The sequence below is a fragment of the Ctenopharyngodon idella genome, chromosome 3 (assembly GCF_019924925.1).
Source record: "Ctenopharyngodon idella isolate HZGC_01 chromosome 3, HZGC01, whole genome shotgun sequence".
Classification (NCBI taxonomy): domain Eukaryota; kingdom Metazoa; phylum Chordata; class Actinopteri; order Cypriniformes; family Xenocyprididae; genus Ctenopharyngodon; species Ctenopharyngodon idella.
The window spans coordinates 41,326,859-41,351,547 of record NC_067222.1 but is presented as its reverse complement, the minus strand read 5'-3'; the positions used below and the strand labels follow the sequence as shown (position 1 = coordinate 41,351,547).

General features: G+C 36.2%; 1 protein-coding gene across 3 annotated transcripts in view; it reads right to left on the bottom strand.

Annotated features, from left to right (window-relative positions):
- Positions 1-24,675, bottom strand: part of zgc:63569 (choline transporter-like protein 2) — a 37,506-nt gene extending 12,831 nt beyond the window's left edge. The window contains exons 1-14 of one of the 3 annotated variants that reach the window (XM_051888332.1): positions 24,512-24,675; positions 13,733-13,781; positions 12,151-12,224; positions 11,737-11,815; positions 9,806-9,890; positions 6,991-7,101; positions 6,842-6,902; positions 6,625-6,745; positions 6,415-6,498; positions 4,739-4,851; positions 4,506-4,637; positions 2,037-2,136; positions 1,764-1,856; positions 812-896 (exon numbers count right to left, since the gene is read on the bottom strand). In XM_051888332.1, the coding sequence (XP_051744292.1) occupies positions 812-896; positions 1,764-1,856; positions 2,037-2,136; positions 4,506-4,637; positions 4,739-4,851; positions 6,415-6,498; positions 6,625-6,745; positions 6,842-6,902; positions 6,991-7,101; positions 9,806-9,890; positions 11,737-11,815; positions 12,151-12,224; positions 13,733-13,781; positions 24,512-24,539 (1,215 nt within the window). In that variant the 5' untranslated portion in view covers positions 24,540-24,675. Of the gene's footprint in view, positions 1-811; positions 897-1,763; positions 1,857-2,036; positions 2,137-4,505; positions 4,638-4,738; positions 4,852-6,414; positions 6,499-6,624; positions 6,746-6,841; positions 6,903-6,990; positions 7,102-9,805; positions 9,891-11,736; positions 11,816-12,150; positions 12,225-13,732; positions 13,782-19,672; positions 19,768-24,511 lie in introns of those variants that run through there. The other 2 variants (XM_051888331.1, XM_051888333.1) reach the window with 2 other exon arrangements.
- Between the last annotated feature and the right edge of the window lie 14 nt (positions 24,676-24,689).

The window sequence follows — 24,689 nt, the reverse complement described above, 5'->3', positions numbered from 1 at the left end:
ACCCCTTTGCCACCCTATAAATAATTTTCTAGATCCGCCCCTGCAACAGCACTACAGTAGGCCTACTATGCGCTTCTTATGACTGTGCATTGCGGCTCTATTTCAAAAATGTCAAAAAAACGGCTTTCTCAACACAGTATACGTTTGAATTCGACCGATTCGACTCTGGCTTTGGAATTTCAGAATGATCATTGCATAATTTCAGATGCGATGAGTCCGAAGATTATTACAGTTATGAATTAATTATTCTGTCACAGACTTTTTTAATGCACGTGTTTTATTCCTAATAAATTTAAAGTTTCTTCTCTAAATATGTTTCCATCACGTTTTATGCGCATTTTATTTCGTTGAATAAAGAGTATCCACCCCAGCAAGAGTACGAGTTACACTGATTCACATCTTTTTCAGTATCTTGAAATGTGCAGATGTAGACGTTTTTTCAGAAAACCAATATGACTCATTTAAAATTCTGCACTACTGACATTACTGCATGCATATGTTTCAGAAACCCACTATAAAAATGACAGAAAAGCAAATACCGGTCAAATACAATAGATCATCGCTAAGACATGGCATGGACTATTTTATGGTCCATTTATTCAGATTCTTAATGATTTTCAGTACATTTAACATAGATAGGCTATAGCAAGTTATTGACAACATTTCTATTATACTTCATTTTTCTGAACATATGTACACGGGTTCTGTCTCACACACAGACGCGCGTGCATACCTTGCATGTCCATACGCTACGCCACTGATTGTGTGCCTAATATTTTAATACTATGACTGTGCATATGAGTATACGCACCTCAGGGTCGCAGGTTTCTCTGGAATGTGAACAGACGGTTTCGTTGAAAACCTTATAGACAGGTTCACTAGATGTAGAGAGAAAACTGACCAGGGCGATTAAGGACAAGTATTAGTGTGATCATGACAAATATATTAAACACTTTTTACAATATATAAACAATTGCTTGGGATTTTAGATTGCAATATACATCTATTAGGGCTGAGTTGCTGGGAATGTTAAACTATAGCATTGCTATAGTTAAAAATATCCCCAACTTTATCTTATTATAAAATTATCCCCTGCTGGCAGATGCTGTAACTGCACCATTATAAGGGTAAAAAAACAATTTACTGTACTGATGATCATACAAAAGTCTGAGTATCTTTATATTCTGATGAAATTATTTAAATTTAATTGAAATATAATACAAATGTAATCGAATTGAATTAGATGTTTTGGCAGTGCCCAATTTCATTGGAGGCTCTTAAAGGGATAGTTCACCCAAAAATGAAAATTGTATCATTTACTTACCCTCATGTTGTTCCAAAACTGTTTGAATTTCTTTCTTCTGTTGAACACAAAAGAAGATATTTTGAAGAATGTCTGTAACAAAACAGTTGATGGACCCCATTGACTTCCATAGTATTTTTTGTGTTTGTTTTTCATACTATGTAAGTCAATGGGGTCCATTAACTGTTTTGTTACAGACATTCTTCAAAATATCTTCTTTTGTGTTCAGCAGAAGAAAGAAATTCATATAGGTTTGGAACTACTTAAGAGTAAATAATGACAGAATTTAAAATTTTTTGGGTGAACTATCCATTTAAAAGCATATAATGGATTAACCTTTTGCCCTTTGACCTTCTATAATAACTGTTTTAATATAGATTTAAGTGAGTGACTATAAGATGCAAGTTCCTGTCCAAAAGCGCTCAATAAAATTTCTGCTTGAGTCTTGAGTGAAGGATACACTGCAGTGACACCCCAGTAAGCGATGACTATGGTCAGGAGGAGGAAGGTAAAAATAGGGTAAAACAGCGATGACATCACAAAACCGATGGCCCTGAAAGAAAATCACAATGAGGGTAAACAAGACAAACGCTGAAGCACTAATACAAACCAATAATTAAAGGCAAAACAAGTAATATGCTTTTATAATAGGCAGAATCACCATAAGATGATGTTGACATTGAAACATTTACTAATGATTAATATGAAATATACTGTGCTAAAAAATACCAACCTGCTGGCCTCCTTTATGAGCTCAACAGCGATCCGGATTCTGTTTCTGAGGAATATGAGGAGGAGGATGATAATGAGCTCCAAAATAGCCAGAATGATTACTGAAGAAAGAAACATGAGTTACTTCAGTGCCTTTACAATAATATATGAATGAAGCTTAAATGGTTAGTTCACCCAAAAATTCATCATATAAAGTGATCAAGTCTCTTATATGGATTAGATTTACGATCTCTTCATGAACTTCTTGAAGCATCAAAGTGGTAGTTGCGTAGCTGTCAATGGAGGAACAGAAATCTCTCAGACTTAATCAAAAATATCTTCATTTGTGTCCCGAAGATGAATGAAAGTCTTATGGATTTGGAACAACATGTGTATGAGTACATTTTTGGGTTAACTAACCCTTTAAAAGAGCCTAACCACAAGACTCTATGGACACATACACACTGCAGCTAAATTTTATTGTCAGTTCACCTTTTAGTGCTTAATCCAGTTCTGTACACACACAGTTCAGTAAAATACAGGAGTGACAACCGCATTCTACAACCCCAATTTACTCCTGAAAAATACATGTAGTGACAACCACATTTACCAAATTCTATACAGTATGTACAAAACTGAACTGAACAACTTTTAACATTCATCGGAGATGTTTCCCTCTACTGTATACGCGGTGAATCACAGAGAAAGCAGCACGAGCCTTGACTCATTCATGACGCCAGATCTTGCTAGAAAAATCAGAGAACAACAAGCCCACAATAAACCGAAATAAATCCAAATGCTTTATGCTGAAAATAAGACCAAAATATCACGACTCGTGTCTGTTCACTCCATAAACCCATTATGAGACAAGCTTAAACAACAATCCCAAAAACGCTAATGATGAGTGATCATGGCCAGTGTTGGCGGTAACGCATTACAAGTAACACGAGTTATGTAATCGGATTACTTTTTTCAAGTAACTAGTAAAGTAACACATTACTTTTAAATTTACAACAAAATATCAGAGTTACTTTTTAAAAGAAGTAAGTTATTGACTGACAGCTCTCCTGTCCCCATGTTGAGAGAAATCGGGAGTAAGTGCAGAGGCGTTGTGTGCGCTGTGTGAACATGATGGTTATTACAGACTAGCTCTAGGCTAATTGTGAGCAGGCATTTACTCATTTACTTCTTCTCCTGCGCCCTATTCTTCTTTAATCCAGAATGGCAGCACATCTGAAAGGCTCATTTGTTTGAACTGCTTTGCCGTTTGTTTGCCCTTTACTGTACAGGCATGAATTTGCATTTCCTTCAGCCTGAGGCTTATTCATTTCACTTTTAGTGTGAAAGGGCCTTTACATGTTACAAAAAAAGAACCCAGATGAGAAAAAGTAATGCAATGCATTACTTTCCATAAAAATAACTAAGTAACGCAATTGACCCTTCGCAAAGACCCGCCCCCCTTAGTCACTGTTGCTTTTTCTGACGAGCCATGGCGCTGTCACGCCACATGCAGTGAAAAATACATCGCGGAGCAAAGAGGACACTGACAACACGTCGATAGACAAGACAGAGCAGGTTATTTATGATATTAAACAATGTCCCAGCTTTCAAATTGTGTATTTTTTTTAAAGAAATTCGAACAATAAAAACCGTTTTGTGGATCTTTAATGTGTTGTGACAGATCGCTGTAGCGCCTCAGCTCAAGTGGCTCGTGAACCGATCATCTCTTCCTACTAGTTAATTTATAGCATCAAATAAACATGAATGAACATCAGAAGGAATGTAGTTTAAAACGCGGAAAGACGTAAATACACACCATTTTTCAAGTTCAAGTTCACTGAGGTTAATCTTCTAACTCCTGACTGCTTTGTTGGACAAAATGGCAGATTCGGCGTTATGATTGGTTAGATCGCTTGTCAATCAAACTTCCGGCAAAGGGTCAATTAGTTACTTTAACTAGGGAGTAACCCAATATTGTAATGCATTACTTTTAAAAGTAACTTTCCCCAACACTGATCATGGCGACACAGAAAGAACGCGCTCTGTGCCTTTCTTTTAAATGCTGTACAAGCATAAACAAAACACAATGCCTCCGTCAACTGTGCTTTAGTTAAATTGCTGAAAATAACGAGTGTTTTGTCACTGTAATATTACTTTGGTCACAATAACAGATACCAAACACACAAGACACCAGAACGTTGCTATGGTTTCCAAGCTGTCAATCATCGGAGCTTCGAGAGAGAGTTGTGTTCCGTACACATGTAACGATAATATAAGTGATTCACTCACGCATTTAAATGTGGTTGTCACTCCTGAAACTTACAGTGTGTACATGGCCTGTGATATTCCGATCCATATGGCACTCTTAATGTTAGTCAGACAGTGCAATATCATGTGCTGAAATGTTTTTGTTGTTGTTGTTTTTTCCCCTTATCTCCAACCCCAAATAAGTGTGATAGCAACAGTGAATAGTAACAGTGAAGCTTCTCACTGAAAGCCAGCCAGGTCTGTCTGATGTGCAGGTAGACGGAGAAATCGGGCTGGAAGCCCAGCTGCTGTAGAGTGATATTAGAGCCAGGCGAGTCCTTCAGATTGACATACTTTATGCTGCAGTGAGCAATACCTGTGCAAAGAAGAGACAAATGTGACCATTTCATACATTTTTACAGTATCAACAGATGTACTGCTGCAGATTAATGTATCTTAGTGTATGAAGAAAGGTACCATAGGCGATGACAATGACGACCATGAGAATCATGACCCAGACCATGATTCCAGCCAGATATCGCAGAAGAACGATGAAGATCAGACTCAACACCACAGCAATCAACAAACAACTGCATAAAAAAACAGATTAACACTCGGTCACAGCAAGAAGGATGTATCCAAACCAGTGTAATTATCGCCAACTTAAAACTATTTACTATAAAAAAAAAATTACCTTAATTGAAATGAAATAAATGTTAACTGAAATAAAAATATAAATAAAATAATATAAATAAAAAATCTGTTTAAATATTTCAGTTATTTCAGCTAGTTTCCAAAGCAACATTTCTCATTTTCTTTTAGGTTAAAGGGTTAGTTCACCCAAAAATGAAAATAATGTCATTTATTACTCACCCTCATGCCGTTCCACACCCGTAAGACCTTCGTTCATCTTCAGAACACAAATTAAGATATTTTTGTTGAAATCTGATGGCTCAGTGAGGCCTGCATAGCCAGCAATGACATTTCCTCTCTCAAGATCCATAAAGGTACTAAAAACATATTTAAATCAGTTCATGTGAGTACAGTGGTTCAATATTAATATTATAAAGCGACGAAAATATTTTTTGTGCACCAAAAAAAAATAAAAATAAATAACGACTTATATAGTGATGTCCGATTTCAAAACACTGCTTCATGAAGCTTCGGAGCGTTATGAATCTTTTGTGTTGAATCAGCGGTTCGGAGCCCCAAAGTCACGTGATTTCAGCAGTTTGGCGTTTTGACACGTGATCCGAATCATGATTCGATATGCTGATTCATAACGCTCCGAAGCTTAATGAAGCAGTGTTTTGAAATCGGCCATCACTATATAAGTCGTTATTTTGTTTTTTTTGGCGCACCAAAAATATTCTCGTCGCTTTATAATATTAATATTGAACCACTGTACTCACATGAACTGATTTAAATATGTTTTTAGTACATTAATGGATCTTGAGAGAGGAAATGTCATTACTGGCTATGGAGGCCTCACTGAGCCATCGGATTTCAACAAAAATATCTTACTTTGCGTTCTGAAGATGAACGAAGGTCTTACGGGTGTGGAACGACATGAGGGTGAGTAATTAATGACAGAATTTTCATTTTGGGGTGAACTAACCCTTTAAGTGCTAAAACTACTAAAACTAAGAAGTACAGACTCTCTGGATCAAAACACAGGGCGAAAAAGAAGCAGAAACAAGTGATAAAAGCATTGCTTGTGCACGTTGTAGTCTTTGGGGGGAAAAAGTGATTTTTCTGAGCTTTTTGTTTAAAATGTTGCTTTTTTTAAGAAACACCCACATCCAAGTGTTGATAAAAAAAGAATGCATGAAGCTAGAATAAAACTTTTTTTCATTTAAAAGCTGAGGCTCTGCTCTTTCTTTTGATCTACTGTATGTTCAGATATTCATAAAATAAAATTTTCTGGGAGCCATTAAATTTTTGTGAAATTTATCAAAAACGCTGGCGGTGGCTTACCACTTTTTTTTTTTTAAATTATGCTGGCGGGAAAAAGTTAAAATATATAATTAAACTACAGACTATTAATGATATTAAAAGAACACTGATACAAACATTAACACTAAATAAAAAATAAAAAAATGAAAGACTAATTTCTATTGAAACTACAGAAAATATAATAAAAAATGACTTACATTAGGATCCAGTACCAAGACTTTGTGTAATCCTCAAAGATCTTCATTGCAACTTGACGACCCTCCATGACTATTGTGGCGTTCCTGTGATTGACAAAACAGGTTTATAATAAATAGCCCTCCTGAATTGCACTGCAATTCCATTTGCAGCAGTGTGATGCAGATGAGTTATTTTCTTGCAAATGTATTGAGTATTATAAACATGTTTACTTCATCCCAGCCACCAGGTCTTTGGCATCTCTTGTCTTCTCTCCATCATTAAATGTCTCTTGATTGCCCACTGTGATAACTTCACCCTTTTTGCCCAAAGATGGAAAACACCGTTGCAAAACTGAGAAGAAAAAAGCATTATGTAACAGAGACATTAAAACTCAATTTGCAATAATTCCCTATAAATATTAAAATGTAATAAGAATAAGAGTCTCACATGGTTTGCTGGAAATCAGATATGCAGGACACAGTTTTTCTTGCAAAATTTGTGGCACACTCTTTACAGGGAGACAGTATCGTTCAATCATTAGACATTTGCAAAAACTAAATACTTGCAAAAAAAGTAATGTTAAAAAACTAACTTACCTTCTTCCCAGGGTCTTCTCTGCAATATTCTTTGTAATATTTCCAATCAGATTGATCAGTGATGGCCTTTATCAGAGTCATAGTGCGATTAGGACATTTCTCTACACACACCTAGTCACAGAAAGAATACAATTTGATATAAGATATAAAGATAACAGGTTTGACTGTCAAAAACAAAACAAAAAAAGCCTATGACATAACCTTATTTTGCATGCACGTATATATTTACTGAAATATGAAATGTCAGTACTAAAAGAAACACAGATTTCATTATGGAATACTATACGGCAACAATAAACTACAAACAGGAGCATGTAACACTGTTGTCACACAACTTCACTATGTTACGTTTAATTTGACAAATGGCGCCAATTTATCACCTATAAAATAAATATTTATGTCATATTTTTAATCCAGTTATATAAAAATGTTCAATTTTGGCAGTGGGAACATAAAAAAAAAAACATATATATTAAAAAAAGAAAGTTGCTGACATTACTCTTGGTGCAAAAATGACTGCTAAACAAATCACGTAAATAAATGCAAATGTGACCCGTGCTGGCAAAATGAGTCACAATGAGCAATTTTTTAAAAATCAGTTATTGTTATTCTCAAAAATCGAGTTACAATTTTCTGAAGGTTCCGAAACAAAACAATCTAGCAACCATACCTTAAAATCCCTGGTAATACCACCAAATTTGGCACAAACCAAGTCAAAAATCATATCTAAAAAATATATAGGGCCTATTTAACTTTTTTTCCCATGATACCACAATTGTTTGATTAACATTAATGAAGCCTATATATTAAGACCTACTGTATCACACGGATCGAATATAAAGTTACACATCAGATGTTTTTCCCCAACAGTTAACCAAACGCACTTAAGACATAACAGATAATGTTTGCGTGAATACTCGCCAAGACAGATTTTTTAAAATACTGTAATTCTGTGTAAGCTATGTGTTGTGTATATCGGGATTGCACGCTGTCTGAGGCGTCTTTGTGTGTGCGCTTTGGATGCGTCAGTCAGCGTGAGTAAGATCGTTTTGTTTACATCAGCATGAGTTTAAAAATCACATTTCATTGGTTCAGACTCATGCCATCGAGAATTTGCTATTAATATTTAAAAAATTGGAATGCTGTGCTTTAAAACGATACCGAACTTGTGCTGAGGGAAGCGCCAGTCGTCCAGAAGCGAGCAGAGAAAACAGCATTTTTCATGGACAAAGAAAAGGTACTCCTCTCAGAAAACGTACAAATAAAGATACTTTTAGATGTTTAATTGGTATTTGGAGCACTGGGATCGCTAGACGAGGGCTTAATGAACTCATTTTTGTGAAAACCTCAATTTCAACCAAAATTTACATTTTTCACTTGTTTTGCCTGTAGCTCGAAATTAGCCTGTGTGCATTCCGACTCATTTTGCCGGCACGGGTCACAAATGTTAAATGGGTCATGACATGAGAAATAAAATTTTCCTTGATCTTTTGACATTTAAGGCCCTTTTTACACCTGGTATTAAGATGCGATTTGGTCAATCGGATCACAAGTAGACGAGTAGCCGTCTTTTTTGTCCACTTTAAACCACTTTTGTCCTGATTTCTTCAAGGGGAGGATCTATGGGCAGGGTGCATGTAGTTCAATTCAGCTATAAGCAGCTCTACAGAGGACAATAAGGCAAGTCCTGATTTTGCAGAGTTTTTAACATATTTTGTTGATCCTAGAACAACATTCCTGTCCGAAAATGTAATCGTAACCATATCCCTTGTCCTAAACCTACCCCTACCTATAGGTATCGCTAAAGTCAGAAGGAAATGATAAGTGAATAACACTGATGCAGAAGCACCTAACCCTGGTTATAAGCCTAAACTTGACATAAACTGTAAACTTGTCCCTCAAATCTGATTAGTTGATTGGAATGTTGATAAAGGATCATGTTGCACTTGGTGAAATCAGGTTCTGCAGCAATAAGTGTTGATATTTAGCTTGAGTCATTTCAGCCTTAGTTCAGTTTAATAACAGTGTCAATGTAGCAAATTTTGTCAGTTAAACATATTTGAATCAGCTATAAAGCAGCTCTACAGAAGACAATAGTGTCATCATCCAGTTAAACTAAGTTCAAGTTTGTTGTAGTATCAGTGCAGTATGATGATATTTCTGAATATTAAAGGGCTAGTTCACCCAAAAATTAATTCTGTCAAAAAGCCTAAATTAAGCCTAAGAGTCTAAATTAAATCTATTCATCATATAATGTGATCATATGTTTTCAGAAAATTAAACTACTCAATTCATATGGATTAGTTTTATCTCTTTATGAACATTTTGAAGCGTCAAAGTGTCAGTTTCGTAGCTGCTAATAGAGGGACAGGAAACGCTCAAATTTCATCAAAAAGATCTTCATTTGTGTTCCGAAGATGAATAAAAGTCTTACGAACAACATGAGGAAGAGAAATTAATGACAAAATTTTATTTTTGGGTGAACTAACCCTTCAAGTCTCTTTTAAACTCTAACTAAGCAAGCCAAAGGCGACAATGGCAAGTTAACGAACATGGTATGATTCTTGAATCCAAGCTGCCTCATAAGTTAGATTTGTGGATTGATATTATTCAAACATTTTGCATAAAGCTCCTTCTGATTGAAAATCGGGATATGTCACGCTGGGATTAGGTGGAGATGTCGATCATCAATACAAAAAAAATACTCATACTGTTATTACAGAATTCTGTTCACAGTATGAGTAGTAACGTGGTATGCAAATCCAAAAATATGGTAGCCAACAGGTTAACGAGGTGGGGAGGAGAGGACACAAACCTGAGGGGTGGGACACTGGAACTCTAGGAGGACCATGGGACTGGCACACTTCATCATGTTAAAGTAGAACAACAAGGGCTGCTTCCTGTGACACACGTCATAAAAACAAATGTTCAATTATCATTCATTCCAAAAGGGGGGGGGGGGGGGGGGGGGGTCACCTGTTGCTGACTTCCTTTGGGGCCTTTTAAAAGGAGCAGAACGAGAGGCCGTGGAGAGCTGCATATCAGACTTGTTTTCAAGTCTTGGTTTCCTTTAAACTCGCTTTTTTTTGTCCATCTAACACTACTACACCACATTACACTTTCATGCACTCAGTTAACTTTACACCACTGATTCCTGACTGTTACATTGTACATAGTTTTTTTCTGTATAAGTCTATTTTGTTAATACATTTTTTCATTCTATTTTGGCTTTCTTGTGTGTCCCTATTTTTGTTACATCCCTTTTGACCTATGGGGCGTAACATTGCAGTATATTTAAAATTATTTATTTATTATTATTTTTTAAAATGGGTTTGAATGAATGACTCACTCATAAAAACATCACTTGTTTCATTACTGGATGAATCTGCATTTTTGAACAAATCTCTAGAATGAATGATTCAATGACTCACTCATAAAAATATCACTTGTTTCATTACTGGATGAATCTGCATTTTTGAACAAATCTCTAGAATGAATGATTCAATGACTTCACTTGTTTCATTACTGGATGAATCTGCATTTTTGAACAAATCTCTAGAATGAATGATTCAATGACTCACTCATAAAGACTTCACTTGTTTCATTACTGGATGAATCTGCATTTTTGAACAAATCTCTAGAATGAATGATTCAATGACTCACTCATAAAAATATCACTTGTTTCATTACTGGATGAATCTGCATTTTTGAACAAATCTCTAGAATGAATGATTCAATGACTCACTCATAAAGACTTCACTTGTTTCATTACTGGATGAATCTGCATTTTTGAACAAATCTCTAGAATGAATGATTCAATGACTCACTCATAAAGACTTCACTTGTTTCATTACTGGATGAATCTGCATTTTTGAACAAATCTCTAGAATGAATGATTCAATGACTCACTCATAAAAACATCACTTGTTTCATTACTGGATGAATCTGCATTTTTTAAACAAATCTCTAGAATGAATGATTCAATGACTCACTCATAAAGACTTCACTTGTTTCATTACTGGATGAATCTGCATTTTTGAACAAATCTCTAGAATGAATGATTCAATGACTCACTCATAAAAATATCACTTGTTTCATTATTGGATTAATCTGTGTTTTTGAACAAATCTCTAGAATGAATGATTCAATGACTCACTCATAAAAACATCACTTGTTTCATTACTGGATGAATCTGCATTTTTTAAACAAATCTCTAGAATGAATGATTCAATGACTCACTCATAAAGACTTCACTTGTTTCATTACTGGATTAATCTGTGTTTTTGAATAAATCTCTAGAATGAATGATTCAATGACTCACTCATAAAAGACTTGTTCCAGATGCATCGGCGCTGCGCAGACCGATCAGTGTATGACGTCAAAGTAGAGAGCGATTCAAAAGCACAAGGAGTCGTATGCTCTCCAATCGCTCTTGCGGTATTTTGATGTCATACACCGATCGGTCTGCGCTGTGCTGATGCATGTTTCATTGTTGAATGAATCTGAGTTTTTGATCAAATCTCTTGAATGAATGATTCAATACATCTTTTAACAGTTACTTGCCACCACCTTCTGGTGTAAAGATGTCATTGACAATCTCAAAAGATTTGCAAATTAGTTTGACTGAATCCTTATAAAAAAAAAAAAATAATAATAATAATTATTATATGTTCAGTAATGTTATATGATGTCAAACTTGGAGCAACAAAAGTCATAATAATCTTAGGTAGGTTTAGAGTGACTTACTCCAGTTTTCCCTGGCCACAGTACTGTCCCATGCTGTCTGTGGGGTAGATCACCTTCCTCGGGTCACCGTGAGTCCAGGCTGAGGGAGGAAGACAGAAATTGTGAGCTTTTTAAAGTTCTTTAAAGAAATTAAAGTGCTTTTTATGTAGCCATTATGTTTCCAAATCCATGTGATTAGACATGCAAGCCTGAGAGAGTTAAAACAGAGATTTTGACTTGCATTTTATAGCAAACAGATAATGAAATATTTGGACCAAAAGGCTTTTAGCTACCTGTATCACCCAGTCCTAACATGCACACAGACAAATGCTCTTCATCACACACAAACCAATAATAATCACTACATATAACATTAAAAGGTTCATTGTTACACAGTGCACAGTCCATCTTTAACACTGTCGCAGACTGACTTACCCAGTATTCCCACTGCAATGTAGCCCGCTATGGCAATGATGAAGAAGATACAGCAAATAATGTCTGTACATCCTCTGTGGTGCAGAAAGAAACAGTATGTCTGTTACAACATTCTTTAAAACTACAGGACAAATGTGACTACAGTGGTAAGACCTTAAAGGGACAGTTCACCCAAAAAATGAAAATTATCCCATGATTTATTCACCCTCAAGCCATCCTAGTTGTATATGACTATCATCTTTCAGACGAACACAATCTGAGATATACTTAAAAATATCCTTAGTCCTCCAAGGTTTATAATGATTGTGAATGGGTGGCCACATTTTGAAGACAAAAAAATGCATCCATCCATAAAAAATGAATCCATACGTCTCCAGGGGGTTAATAAAGTTCTTCTGAAGCTAATCGATGCTCGTTATTTTACTATATAAAGTTTTAAATAAGGATACTTGTCTTACACAAACACGTCGATTCACTTCAGAAGACCTTTATTAACCCCCTGGAGTCGTATGGATTACTTTGATCATGGATGGATGCATTTTTTTTTGTCTTCAAAACGTGGCCCCCCATTCACAACCATTATAAACCTTGGAGAACTAAGGATATTTTTTAAATATATCTCTGATTGTGTTCGTCTGAAAGAAGATCATATACACCTAGGATGGCTTGAGGGTGAGTAAATCATGGGATAATTTTCATTTTTGGGTGAACTATCCCTTTTTAATGTTATGAAGCGACGAGAATACTTTTTGTGCGCAAAAACCATACAAAAATAACGACTTCATTCAACAATATCTTCTCTTCTGTGTCATTCTCGTACACTGTTTACGTTCAGCACTTCCATGTTCTACGTCAGAACGCAGGCTCAGTATTGGCTGACGCTTGTTCATGTAAGCAGCACGACACATGCGTGTGATGCTGACGCAGGAGTTGGCCAATAATGAGTCAGCGTTCTGACATAGAACCATACCTAGACTTATGTTTACTCTTACATCCAACAACAAAACACCTCAATGGCTTACGAATCATTCGTTTTCACTACAGCTGCTCCAGCATGGAGAAAATGGCAGACTGTGTACAACTCGCTCAGGGCGAGGTCTATGCTAGTCCGTCAGCAGTCGTGGGCAGGGCCTGTACAAAGTGACGTCACTTTGCCCAGAATCTGCAAACGGCTTGTTCTGAGACACTGCTTATGATTTATGGGGATTAAAAAAAAGGAGTGGGTGGATTTTTTGTGTACACACGCTCCCAACATGCATTTATTTTCAAACACCATTTAAAAGTGAATTTTGCATAATAGGCATAAACAAAAATATCTTAATTTGTGTTCTGAAGATTAACGAAGGTCTTACGGGTGTGGAACGGCATGAGTGTGAGTAATAAATGACAGAATTTTCATTTTTGGGTGAACTATCCCTTTAACAAATTTGACTTTGATCTGTTATATTGCTTTGGGATTAGAATTTGGCACATTATGGACTACTTTTATGATACTTGGGGCTTTTTGGTAGTTTTTGGATCTTGAAAGTAATATTTGAGCAAAATCTAGTTATTGAAACAAACAAATCAACTTGATTCTTACCTGTTTTGAATGGGCCCTTTGAAGTTGGGGTCAAATTTTTTGGGCTCTCCTGTGAAAACAAGGAAAAAATAAATTAAGTATGACTGAACTAAAACAATCAATATTCCAGACATCTTATAGACCACAAAGAAACCATGCAAGATTTCATTAAAGACAACCACTCACTTACAGGGCATAAATTCGCTCTTCAGGCCTTTGTTAGCCCAATTAAGCACAATAAACACTTTGTGTCATGAATACTGATCCTAATCTGTTATGGTTTTACATTCCTAAATTGATCTTTTAAAAATGTGGGGGGTTACTTTTTTAATGTCCTGCGATTTCAAATGCAACAAACTTCCAGTCAAGCTTGCTAATTTTCATAAGCAAGCCTTGGAAGCCTGCAAGCTTGCCTTTTGCCAGTTTTTCCCCTCATAGATGTATTATATGGAACAATCAGAATGTGCTGCGTGGAGAGAGAAAAAAAAAAAAAAAAAAAAAAAAAAAAAAAAATCTATCTTTATCAAGAACTGGTATGACAAAGGTGTAATTTTTGTTTTGGATTTGTTAAAAAAGGATGGCAGCTTTTACTGCCATTTTTAGAGTGGATTCCTCACCTAAAGTTTATGACGGGGTTTAGGGCTGGGCGATATGGCAAAAAAAATAAAATCTCGATCTTTTCAGAACGATTGACCGATTTCGATTTTTTTTTTTTTTTTTTTTTTACTGTTTAACTAGTCAACTTAAAAACTTAACTACAATATGATTTAAGTAACATTCTCTTTATTAACAATCTGGTTAAAAAAAGTTCCATTCCAAGTGCACCACACCTGAAGTGATCAACATGGTGTAAATGTAAAACAATTTGTTAAATATGCCTGAAATATGAAGACAAATGTTGTACAAACTTAACTTAAACACATCCTATATGCTCAGAAATAATACAAAATAAGAAAATGCTAAATATTTCTTAGCCAAAAAGTAATAGCAATAAATAACACCAGTAATAGGCTATTATTAACAGAAAATGCGTTGTAAAAACAGAAAACAACAGCAGCTTTCACCCTGTCACCATCATGCAAACATGAAATATCAAACAGGTTTACAGGTTTTTGCATTCCATTGCGCTATTTGTCCTATTGTTTTTATGTTTGGCGGACATGTTTAGGTGTTGCACTTGTGTCTCGCATCATTTGCAGCATCTCACCCATGAAACAAAACACGGCGGTCAAGTTAAAAAAAAAAAAAGCTCAACTCGCGTTTAATAACTTTGCCTTTTTTCTCATTCCACTGCCTGCGTCTCATTTTTATGACCCAATAACGCATTTCTGAATGAACAGCCGCTCAAGACTAGTGACGTGTTCTCCGTTCATAGGGCGTCACATGAGAGCGCTTAATCAGGCGCGCCGGCGCCATCCTGAGGTCGGATCATTTTCTTCTCCTAATACGGTTATCATTGCTGTATTGTCAACATGTCTTATTGTAACGCTTGCTAACATTTTTATTCAAAATCGCGATTTCTCGATTTTAAAAAATAATAAAATCGAGGCAAAACATTAAATTCGAATTAATCGAAAAAAATCGGAAAAATCGCCCAGCCCTAACGGGGTTAATTAACTCTATTGCACCTAAACTGTTGCATATGGTTAGGTCATACTGTAGTTACAGAATATCAGTCTGTGAAATGCCCCAATTAGCATTTGGAGGATTGGAGCTTTCCAACATCAAATGTAACAATTTTTGGATTAGAAGAATCCTTATTAGGAAAATCAGCTGTCATCCCAAAGATTTTTTTCAAGTGGAAATTAAATTATACTTCTCTTTCTACTATTAATATATGGACTGTTATTAATAAGTTTCTGTTACCTAACAAGTTTACTATAAAATTCTTCATAATTACTATCCCTGTTACTCTTTTCTAAGTTTAAAGGGTTAGTTCACCCAAAAATGAAAATTATGTCATTAATTACCCTCGTGTCATTCCACACCTGTAAGACCTTCGTTCATCTTCGAAACACAAATTAAGATATTTTTGATGAAATCCGATGGTTCAGTGAGGCCTCCATTGACAGCAAGATAATTAACACTTTCAATGCCCAGAAAGCTACTGAAGACATATTTGAAACAGTTCATGTGACTACAGTGGTTCAACCTTAATGTTATGAAGCGACGAGAATACTTTTTGTGCGCCAAAAAAACAAAATAATGACTTTATGACAATATCTAGTGATGGGCGATTTCAAAACACTGCTTCATGAAGCTTCGAAGCTTTACGAATCTTTTGTTTCGAATCAGTGGTGTGGAGCGCCAAAGTCACGTGATTTCAGAAAACGAAGCTTTGTTACGTCATAAGTGTTTCGAAATTTCAATGGTTCGTGTGACTTTGGCAGTTTGATACGCGATCTGAATCACTGATTCGAAACAAAAGATTCGTAAAGCTTCGAAACTTCATGAAGCAGTGTTTTGAAATCACCCATCACTACATATTGTTGAAAAAAGTCGTTATTTTGAAGCACAAAAAGTATTCTCGTCGCTTCATAACATTAAGGTTGAACCACTGTAGTCACATGAACTGTTTTAAATACGTCTTTAGTAGCTTTCTGGGCATTGAAAGTGTTAATTATCTTGCTGGCTATGCAGGCCTCATCGGATTTTATCAAAAAATATCTTAATTTGTGTTCTGAAGATGAACGAAGGTCTTACAGGTGTGGAGCGACATGAGGGTGAGTAATTAATGACAGAATTTTAATTTTTGGGTGAACTAACCCTTTAAGTTGGACATCTCTTCACAGTGCACATTCTGTAATTCTAATCTTGAAATTATACCACATTTGTTTTTCGCATGTGATTATGCAAAGGAATTCTAGAAAGAGGTAACCTGGCTTATTTTTTTTCCCACTTACAACAAACTTTTTATTTTTGAAATAATGAATGTACTGTTTTTGTTTTGGGTCAAAGGAGAAAGGAGGTCAAAGGTTAAAACTGCTAACTCTCTGTGGCCAGTTTCATCTCCATAAAAGTAAAGTCACGGATTCAAAGCCCAATTTTAGGCTTTTCTGTGTTAAAGTTATTCGATGACTCTCTTTGTGTATCATTTAACAAGAAATGATGAAAAAAATGTTGATGAAAAAAATTGGTTTCATTATTTAAAAAAACACTTTGTATGACTGCTGATCTACAGCAGAGGAGTTTGTTCAGCACACACCTGGAAAATCATATTCCAGAGTGAGCAAAAGCTTCTGCTACATAGTAAATGACCACCTAGGACACCCTAGCAAAGCACAGCAACATATTAAAGCCACTCAGAACATCCTAGCATTGTGATAGTGACTTCTGCACAGGCAAACACCACTCACATTTCCTTCAGAAAATTACAAGTCTAGTTTTGCCAGCAACAACAACAACATCCCACACACGCTGTTTTGGAAATATTTCAAAATTTACAGGCCTGGAATGAAGCCTCCCATCACAACATGGAATGGAAAGGGTAAGCCAAACAAGCTTAGAGAGAGCTTTTGAATGCAATTTGACTTAATTACTGTACATTTGTTGCTGCTTGTCTGTTGACATCTAGAGCAGGGGGGTTGTTCCTAAAATAAGTCATGTGGTATGAAATGTTGTGCTAAACAGCAAGTAACCTAGCTGCCCTGTTAATTTAGCTCAAATAATGAGTCAACTGGAAGTATTTGGATCCTTATGCCATACTTAAACATGTCTGAATGCCACTGCATTAGACAAGAATGTCAATTCAATTGGCATTTATTTTAAAAATAGATTGCACAAGCAAATTTTCATGCAAAGATTTCACAAAAATGTTTACTGTTTTTTTAAAGTATTTGGACACTTCTAAACCAGTGCACAAATGGCTCAGAAAAGTGAAGTAGTTCTGAGAAAAGCAGTAGAAACTGAGAACAGAATGCAATTGTTTCGATAACTGTAGATCTAATATTACATTCATATCATTTTAAGTCTGTCCAAATACTGTACTATTTGAGGCCACTGTACTTCCATCATGTGAACTGCAATAAACTAAGAACAGATGTGCACATGCCAACCACAGAGCTCTTGTGTGGAAAAAAAACTGGTAGATCTTTCCCTTTAGTTTGTGAAAATGTGTGTACTGGAACAAAGGATTCTGCTCTGTTTATATGTCTCAAACACTCATGAAAAATACGCCTAATAACTTACCCAAACACATTTGATTAAACATCATTTAATGCAACAAGTGATCGACACAAAATGACTTAACGTACTATTCATTTAGCAGATGCTTTTATGCAAAACAAGAAACACCACAAGCAATTTGTCATAAGAGCCAACAATTTCATAGTACACAATGCCAAGTTTAGTATACACTAGATTAGTAAATCAGAGATTAAATGCATTAGAGAAAAAGGTTTTTTTTTTATAAATAGAAGTAGTAAGTGTAGGGTTGGGAATCGAAAATTGATTCCAATTCTGGAATTGGATACTTAAGGTCAGAAATCGGCCTACTTGTTTTTTCTAACCTATTTTTATTGAAAATACATTTTATATACATTTTAACTAGCTTCCCATCCACGCTCCGCCTGTTTTTGCATTAGAACAGACAAATAGACACAAAAATCTGTCAAAATATCCTTGTAAACAGTCGGTTATGTCTTAAGTGTACGTAAACAGTACATTGGATCTGCGCAGCTCTTAAAGTGACAGCAGCCTAATATTCCTGCTGCCGTCTCTATAATGGCATTAATCAAACAACAAAAGACAAAGAAAAAAATTAACTTGCTGTTCTTGACTGAATAACTTTTGTAACTATTTGTAATGTATATTTTATTTTTAAAGTGCAGTGTTATTTTACAATTGATTACAGTTTCTGTAACTGAATATCTGAAAATTGTAAATAACTATTTATCTTTGCTCAGCTGTATTTATCTGTGCGATTGATAATTTGTTTATTTGTTCTTTTTTAATTAAAGAGTGTTTACTTGTCTTTAATAATGCTTGAAATGTATATTAGCTAGGGTAGTTGTTTTTGCTATGGTAGGCAAAAGCTCCTTGTGTAAGTGTTCTTCAGCCTGTTGATTTTTGTAATCAGCTATAATGAAATGTTTTGCAATAAGATATACATTTAACCATATTGGAATCAATAAAAATTGGAATCAGTAAGCAGAATCGGAATCGTTAAAATTGAAATTCAAATGATACCCAACCTCATGTAAGTGCATTGGATTATGGCTATGGATTGGTTAAATGCTTATAGCCTTGGCAACTGCTGTGGACTGCTAAAATGTAGGCAAACCCCCACCACTTCAAGGAAAGATACTGACATGAGATATTTCAGCTGTAAAGGCATCTGATTGTAAACATCCACACCCTCTGAGACAGACATGCAAACACTGAGTGCTTTAGTTCCCAGGCAGACCAGGGTATTGTGAAGAGGCCTAGTATGAAACTAATGCAGTGTTAACACACTTCAACCAATGCACCGAATGAATGTAGATGGCTAATGGCATAAAAGCCAACAGTAGCACCATTAGAGCAGCTTCAGGAGAAACACCGCCTCTTAAAGTCCTAAAGCACTCCCAGAAAAAAAGGTACAAAAGCTGTCACTGAGACAGTACCCTTTCAAAAGGTACTAATATGTACAATTTAGGAAATAATATGTAACTTTAAGTACTAATGTGCACCCTTTAGTGGTAAATAATGTGAAAGTAATTGAAATTGTACCTTTCTTTCTGCGAATGAGAGCTCTCCTAAATTTCAGTCACTGAAAAGTCCCACATTATGGGAAATCATTTGAACCAATGTCTGGACATGAAACCAGGCTGACTGCACAGAAAAGTTTTGGATTCTGCTAAAATTTCCCATCTTTACCATTACTCATGTGAGAAAACATAATAGCATAGTTACTCAGTGAGAGCTTCACAAGGTTTGTCCACGTCAAAACCAAGAAAATGAGATACCATCAAGTGACTTTACCGCTTTTTTTGTAAGCACCTTCCTCCGCAGGCATCTTGAGTTGATCTAAGTGATGATCTGAGATTCCTTCCTCGCTGTATAAAGCTAGGAAAAAGTCCTTCAGCACACTATCTGACTTTAAGTTCCTGATTTCAAGCGGGAAAGCAACCTGTTGAAAACTGGTTGAACCAGTCTTGAACAGGTTCAAGCTGAACTAAACACCCCTTTTCAAGCAAGAAAATATTGTATTTCCCTCATTTGATCTTTCTAAACTTGGCTTTGTATCCTTTGTGAACAGTTTTTAAGTTAAGTTTTCTTGTCCTTTTGTTTCTGCAGGACTAAATGGAGCAGTTTTTGGGTCTCTAACATAAGGCGGATCAGAGCTGGGCGTGACGGCAATGACGCCCGTTCAACTCTTTAATTCATTTTGTCCTGAAGACGCTTTTGCAAAGCAACTTTATCGTGCAAGTGTCTCTTGAACCATTACCAGCGTGAGTGAAATCCTTTGAACAAATATAAGAACTTCTGTTTTGGGTCACAAACAGCCTGCTTTCTGTGTAGGTTTATCAGTGTGAAATCAAAGAAAGGGGGCAAGCTCTTATGCAAAAAGGTGAAAAAAGTGAGCCTTTCCGTCGGTTTCACAATATCTAGTCGGACCTGCTCATGTATCCCCACTCATGTATGTAATTTGTTAAAGCTAGTAATGTAATTTCTCGGCAGGGTTTGTCAAGTCTGGTAGCATGCTCCAACCTCTTACTCAGAAAAGGAACACCATGCTCACACCCAGCAAAGAGTGGCAGATGTTGGCAGACCTCAGGAAGCAGCTGGTCTTTCCAAAAGAGATTGTGACAACTACCCTCCGGCCAGATATCATCATGTGGTCCATGGTGGAGAAAAGGGTCTTCCTCATTGAAATTACCATCCCCTGGGAAGATAGCATGACAGCAGCCCACGAAAGGAAGAGTCTCAAGTACACTGAGTTGGCAGCGGAGTGCCAAGAGGCGGGCTGGAGAGCCAGGGTTTACCTAGTGGAGGTTGGGTGCCGGGGCTTCGTGGGCAGAACAGCAGTCCAACTGCTCCAGGTTGTAGGAGTTGTGGAGTCAAACCTGCGAAAAGCCATAAAGGAGCTGCAGGGAGTGGCGGGGAGACGTCCACTACATGCCACTGTTGTAGTAGAGTGTTGTCATCATTTTACACCAGACTGCTTCACACACGAGGGTCAATTCAACGCTGGATTTGCACAAAAGATTAACATGACGGCACATGCTAGTCAATGAGTTGAATCAACTCCACAGCAACTACATAAATTTATCCACTAACCGCTCAGAAACATCCAGATGCTTTCTAAAAGTTGTAACTTCTTCCTGAGTCTCTCCATCAGTCTCCGGTTTGAACAATGTAAGGCTGAACACCGTTAAGCCGAGCTCACAATAGAGACGTTTTTAAATCCTAACCGAATATGAAATCTGGTTCACTTGCAGCACACACATAAGGAGAATCTTCACAGATTTTATTCTCACAAATCTCAAACATGCGCACACACTACAAGATTTGAAATCTGTAGCGCAGCACACACTACAGGATATTATTAAGATTATCATACCCAGAAGAGCACCTCACGTGATTTCATTGGGAAGCGGATGTAAACATATTGGTCGCTGACATAAACAGGCATGTTTACATTTGCTAGCAGCTTTCTACACTCACCCAGTATGTTCAAAACCATAGTGATTTCTCCTCAGCTTTTTTCTTTGTCCGTACGGTTGTGTCATGTTTTTGAAGGCGGGTTATTCAAGGAGTTGTGTTGTTGCAACACTTCAACGCACCGTTCCGCCATCTCCACTGTCCAACTGACCCATACAGCAGCTGGTTTCACGGTTGCAATTTCAAAAGTGCTCTCATTCACTTGTCTCATTGGCTGTTGTTAAAGAACTGACTTAATCTTCCCGATTTTAAATCCTAAATATCAAACATGTTTGATATGATCGGGGCGGCCCTGATTTGTGTGAGAGCAGATTGGGAGGTCCAAGATTCGATCTGTGAACGGCTCACATTACCAGATAATCTGCGCCGAATGGCGGAGCCTATTGAGGTCCTCAATACGATTTTTTCTCCGATTCTCAGGAGGGGAAAATCGGGCATAAATCGGCCTAAAACTCCTGTAGTGTGAGCCAGGCATTACTGACAATCGTCATTTTGTCTGCGTGAGATTCTCCAGCTTTGTTGTTGTTGAGCAACCGAAGCGTGAGCTGTTAAAGCTCAGCCCTCTTCTGGAAAGGGGCCGGGAGCAGCAGCTCATTTGCATTTAAAAGGACACACAAAAACGGCGTGTTTTTGCTCACACCTAAATAGGGGCAAATTTGACAAGCTATATAAGCTATGGGGTATTTTGCGCTGAAACTTCACAGACACATTCTGGGGACACCAGAGACTTATATTACATCTTGTAAAAGGTATTTATAAAATCTGTTTATACGAAAGGTTTCAAATCTAAATTGATGCCATAGTATTTAGTTTTGTTTTTTTTATTATTAAGACACCATTTTAAATAGTTTTCTTAGTCTGTTCATTTGTTCGGACAGTTGCACCACAAGACATTTTGGGGGTTTAACAAAACTTAAAATATCATGTATTATTTAAATGTACTAAAAATAAACTAAATAGGTTTTATAGAATAAAGTGATATTTGTCATGAATTTATCAAATTATTTTAAAAGGAAATAATGCACTTGGACACAAAAATATGCACGTCATGTCATTGACCCTTCAGTGCCTTTTTCATTCGACACTTGACCCTCTTATTCTGTGATTGGCATTGATGATGGTTAAAATTAAGTTAATTGTGTTTTATCAATCAAGATTTTTTGATGAAAAGCTGCTAATAATCTTTATTCATTAGCTTCTTTTTAAAGAATTTATATCAGAGAAAGTGCAATAATGACTGATAATGATAGAAACATACTGAGAAGCAATGTCCAAATAATAATGTCCAAAATCGTCATTGCCCATAAAATATGTACTGTACTTAAATGAGTAAAGGAACAAATCAAATCAATAGCAGCACTTCCATTTTACTAAATGACTAATGGAAGGAAAGACGCTATCAGCAGTTCATTCCCTCGACAGGATGTGATCACAAGAAGCCATACCTATTACTGTAAATGGAGCTTATACATTTCAAAAGTCACCTCACAATTAAGATTAGGCCTATATCAATTTTATTAGAAAAGAGTAAAGAATCCAAAATGCTGTGTCGGTTTATCAGTCTTTTCCCGTCATCTGGATAACGAGGAAACAAAACACTTTGCTGATAAATTCATGATTTCCCCATAAGTGAACCACTGTAATTAATCATTACATCATGTTAACTTGACTTAACATGAGTTAACTACTAGATGCAAGTATAGAAGTCAATGTATAGCTTTACAGCAAGACATGAAGAAATTATATTTTTTAGAGCGAGTTAAATAATAATTTAACTATACCAATTTACACTCAATTGGTTTCATTCATAAGGAAATGCTAAAAAGGAGCTTTAGCTGAAGTATGTGCATCCCTTAAAAAAAGTTTTAGCTTGTATTTGCCTTTAAAACTACACTTGAAATGCGTGTGATATACAATTCTCATTGCAATAAGGCAATATAAAAAAATTTCCATTGACAAACATTGCTCGCAAACTATTGGAGAAGTTGCACTGAACGTAAAAGTTCTCCCTTCTCTAATTTGAAACAGCTGCAATCGCACTCAGTCCCTCAACAGCAGAAATAGCACATAAGTACAGCTCAGAAGGATTTGCAAGTTTAAAATTAAAAGGGAAAAAGGCCTTATTTTATATTTTTAAAAAGCACCATCCTATATTCCACCCTATAATTACATGCACTCCAACACATGAGAGCAGGCCTCCACTAACTTTGTGCTCTTTGGTTACCAGCTATACTTTATCAGGACATACGAGTAAAGCAAGGGCTGAATATTAAAGCTTATATATAAAAGTTTTTAATATTAAAGTTTTTTCAACACAATTGTTGCAAATATTGAGTTTTAACCTAATGGACAAGCAACAATGTTCTTGTAAAAGCAACTTTGTATTAAAAAAGGGGTTTCCAACTGAAAACCAGGACAGAAACCATATGCAAACTATTAGAACAAGCACAATTGACCCTTTCAATGGTGTCCATGTTGTATCTCCACAAGGAGATGTATTCATACACACAACAGCTGTCTAGTTTCATATGCCTGTATGTAGTTTTTCCCTATTGAACAGTTTTACTTTATTTGCTTTGATATGACCTTATCTTACAATAAACACACCCACCTTCTATTTCCAGACACACCGCCTTGTTATAATCATAAAACCTACTGTTTTCATATTTGCAACTATTAACTTAATATATAAACAAACAAGTACACTATTATAAACATGAAGGTTTCAGCCATGCCATGTCATATTCAACAATGTGATGGAAAGCCAAATGTCCAAATGTTTGTTCAACCTCCAAATTTTCAGTAACTAAAATATAGTGACAAAATTCACAATGTTTACAAACATGGCTGTCAGGAGTAAGAAAACGGCTACACATAAAATGAGGTACTTTCAAAGCCAATCCCAAAATATACCCTGATAGTAAATAACGGTGGTTTGGGGCGTTGCCTTACTAACAAAACTGTTTTCCAACTTAACAAGGCATATATATTTAAATCAGGTAACAGTTCATACTATTAGCGGCAGCGAAGTCATATTTCAGTTTCTAAAATTATTTCAGTTTCTATTTTGTAGCGATAATATTTGACGACTCAATAACACCAAACCATAAATTTTACAACAAACACCAGCAAATATAAAAACCGAAATAAACTTGCCGTAATTCGGCTTCTCTTCCATATCCATTTCAGGTTAACGTGTATATAACAACTACGGTGAACTATACTTCGTGGTCATGCGTTTCAATCCACAACAAACTGGGCAGAGGCAGACTGGCGAATGCACACGAGTCAGACGAATCTGGCAGTGCTTTGATTGACAGTGCTTTTAACCAAT